We start from the raw sequence: 3239 nt of genomic DNA on the forward strand, positions 1-3239 counted from the left end.
CCCGTGATGCCCCGACACCGACACGGCCGCCCCCGCAGTCCCGCGCCCCGGGAGGATGGATGCTCGCAGTGAAGGGAACAGTTCTCAGGAGGATTCCTTTATTGTGCTGTACAAAGCGAGGTGTGGCAGGAGCGGAGTACAGGGCTAGTACTTGCTGGGCAGCCCCTTGGGCCGGTAGCGGTTCGGGTCCCCGCCCCTCCGGCCCCATCTGTTCGCCTCCTGGTCCAGCCGGGTGTCTTCGGCGCCTCTGCCGCTCACGCGGCTCTGCCAGCCCTCCCGGGCGTCGCTGTGGGGAAGGAGAAAAGGCACCTGAACACACTACATCTAACTCAGCCTTGTGTTGGTTCCCTCACTCGTGTTTTCCATAAGGGTTCTCAAGGTGAGATGCAAGCACATGCTTGGCCTTTGTCTGAGAGCCCCCGGTGGAATCTATATCTGTTATGTCAGGAAATGAACCAACAAGGAAGGAAAGTTCCTTATCAGAAATGCAGAGAGAGGAATCTGCCCTCCTAGGCCGACAAGAAGAAAGGCTCATGCTCATGTGGCACCATTCCTATAGAGACCAGCTGTCCAGATGGGAACTTCTTCCCCTCCCCTCTGCTGTCCTTCTAGGCACTAAGCTGAGTATGAGTCAAAAAGGACCTCACTGCAGGTGGAATGCCTGGACCCCTAATAACTCACTGTTAACAAGCCAAGCACACTCCATTACCTGATCACTTTTGCTGCCCAAGCACCACCAGGTCCTCGCCGGGCAGCATCATAATTCCCACGGGCATGGAAATACTTGTCAGCACCTTTGTAGTTTGCCTCACGCATGTCCTTGTATGCTCTGAACATATCCCGTGCCCCTGAAGAAGGCAGAGAAACAGAAACGATGTTGACTTGAAAGAGTCACACCAGAAATAGTTGGGCACCACCTCAGTCAGGAGCTGAAAGGCCCAAGGAGCAGTAACAGAGTGATGCACTGCCCCACATCAGCCTTTGCACAGAAAGCACCTGTGGCGGCTGATCAAGGCCCTCGTCCAGCAGCAGAAACCAGGGGGTCTCTAACGTGGAGCTGAGGATTTCCCAGCTCTGAGGGCTGCACCACTGACTGCTGGTAACCTGTGCTTGGGGAGGGGGGTCCTGAGGGAAGTGGTCCTGGTAACAGCAGCTTACCTCCTACTGCATCCCGGGCAAATTTTCCAGCATTGACTATTTTTTCGACTATCCTTGGTCTGTCAGCACTCACACACAGAACAACGGAGAGCAACGCGATGCAGACCCAGAGCCTCATGGTTCCTGGCCAAGTCTGACAGGAGCTGGGAGACAATGAGAGAGATGAGCAGTTCTGGAGCACCTTTGAGAACCCACCACACCCCCAGCTCTGCCTGGGCTGCTGCCTCAGTGCTGAGGGCTCACCCAGGACCCCCTTCTCCCCCTGCAAGGAGTGGTGCCCTCTGTGCAATCACAAGCTCCACAACAAAAGCAGGTGTACATGAGAAACCTGCATTTTAGCACTGCCTGCTGCTCCTGTCATGAGTACAAAGAAGCCCCACATGCTAAAACATTGGTTCTGCTCCCAAAATACCCGCTCAAAATACTGCACACAGCTCACAAATTCAGAATGTCACTCACCACTGCAGAACAGCAACACCAAAGGAGCTGGAGATGGTCTCGTGTGCTCTCAGACTCAAGGAGGGTATTTATAAGCAATTCAAACACTTCAAAAGAGGGAACTGGAAAGGATAACTATGGCTGGGAAATCCCCACCAGAACTTCCAGTGCAGAAATCATTACTGGAAACTTGTCCTTACTGAAAGTCCACAGCTCCTGTTACGCAATCTTTTAGAGAGTATATGGCACTCCTTCAGCTGCCCTTGGGACTATTTGCACCTCATAACAATCCGACTGACAAATTTCCTTAAAGGCTGAAGAGTTCCATGTGCTTGAAATGTTACTGGTATCTTAAGGGTGATGCTTTTGTTTGGATCTTGGACTGAACAGAGCTGGGAGGGGAAGGTGCCTGACTGTCTGCACATTGCAGCACAAGGCCAGGTCTCTGTCTGTTCACAAGGAATGTTACCAGAAGGGCTACATGAACTGCTAAGTGAAATTCCCATGTGTGCTGGGATTGCCACATGAATTCCAGAGTGAATGAAATGGAAAATGTGAAGTGTTGCTCTTAACTCCATTGCAAAGCAAAGCACATACACCTACATCCCAGCTGATCATGCTCTAAGATAGCACAGACACACAGACCATCAAGAGGCTCTGAATGGTTCATTATGCCTTGGCTTGCTCTTACAGGCCCCCCTCAAGGATCTCCAGCTACCTTGCTGCAACAGCAGCTCCATGGGGCTCAGGTGGAAAGTTTTGGACATAGCAGTAAACATTTTACTTAATTCAGATCCATACAGCCACAATTCTGCTAGACTTTAAATCAACTGTCTGGCTCTATTAGCATGGTTCACTGTTTAAGTACCCACTGTGCCCTCTCTGCTTAAAGCCTGCTCACTCCCCTTGGTTAACAGCTTGACACAACCCTTTCCTCTGCAGAAAACTCCAGGGTTGAGTGCAGTTGCACTCGAGAGCGAGTGTGCAGGAAGTGTCCCCACTGTGTGGCCTTGTGCATGATTTGGCAAGTCTAGGAGAGCCCTTCAGGGGCGCCTCTGAAGAGTGAAGGGTAGCTGCCCCACTCACAACTCCGCTACTGCGAACAATTTGCTCCTGGAGCTGAAGGGCAGAGGCATGAGTTGAAAGAGGTGCAATAAAGCTAATGAAGTGTCAAGAGTAACTGCTCCTGGGCGTCGCTGGACTTCAGTCAAAAAAAATTAGCTTAAGAGGAGCGGAGACATTTTCCACAACATGGAGCAGGACAGATACTCTGTAGCATAATGTATCTCAGAATGGAACAATTTGCAACAAAAATCTAAACCCAATGGACAAGGACATAGATTTTTGTCCCCTGGCACTCCTGAACCTGATACTTCACAGCGTAACAGCTTAGCCACTGCAGGGACTGGAGTGCTGTGTTTTGCTACAACCCAGTTCACAGCCTGATGACCCACATCCTCGCAGTACACGGCAGCTGAAGTGCCTTCTCTGCTGGTTGCAAGTCGCCCCGGCCATCACCTTTTTGGTTTTTACAAAACAAGGAAAATGACTCCTGAAAGTTGGGGTACAGGCACGTGGCACTTTGCCCAGGGACTTAGAACAAAGCATTGCCTTCAAAACTGACCTGAAGGAACCTTTTCCCT

General features: G+C 51.2%; 1 protein-coding gene across 1 annotated transcript; it reads right to left on the reverse strand.

Moving 5' to 3' along the window:
• Positions 1-144: 144 nt before the first annotated feature.
• SAA2 (serum amyloid A2) lies at positions 145-1729 on the reverse strand. The gene is made up of 4 exons (XM_005427185.2): positions 1618-1729; positions 1159-1301; positions 710-848; positions 145-286 (listed from the first exon to the last, which is right to left on the reverse strand). The coding sequence occupies exons 2-4, from the start codon at positions 1274-1276 to the stop codon at positions 145-147; spliced, it is 399 nt and encodes a 132-aa protein (XP_005427242.1). The 5' UTR covers positions 1277-1301; positions 1618-1729.
• Positions 1730-3239: the final 1510 nt, after the last annotated feature.

This window comes from Geospiza fortis, unplaced genomic scaffold, assembly GCF_000277835.1.
Source record: "Geospiza fortis unplaced genomic scaffold, GeoFor_1.0 scaffold524, whole genome shotgun sequence".
Classification (NCBI taxonomy): Eukaryota; Metazoa; Chordata; class Aves; order Passeriformes; family Thraupidae; genus Geospiza; species Geospiza fortis.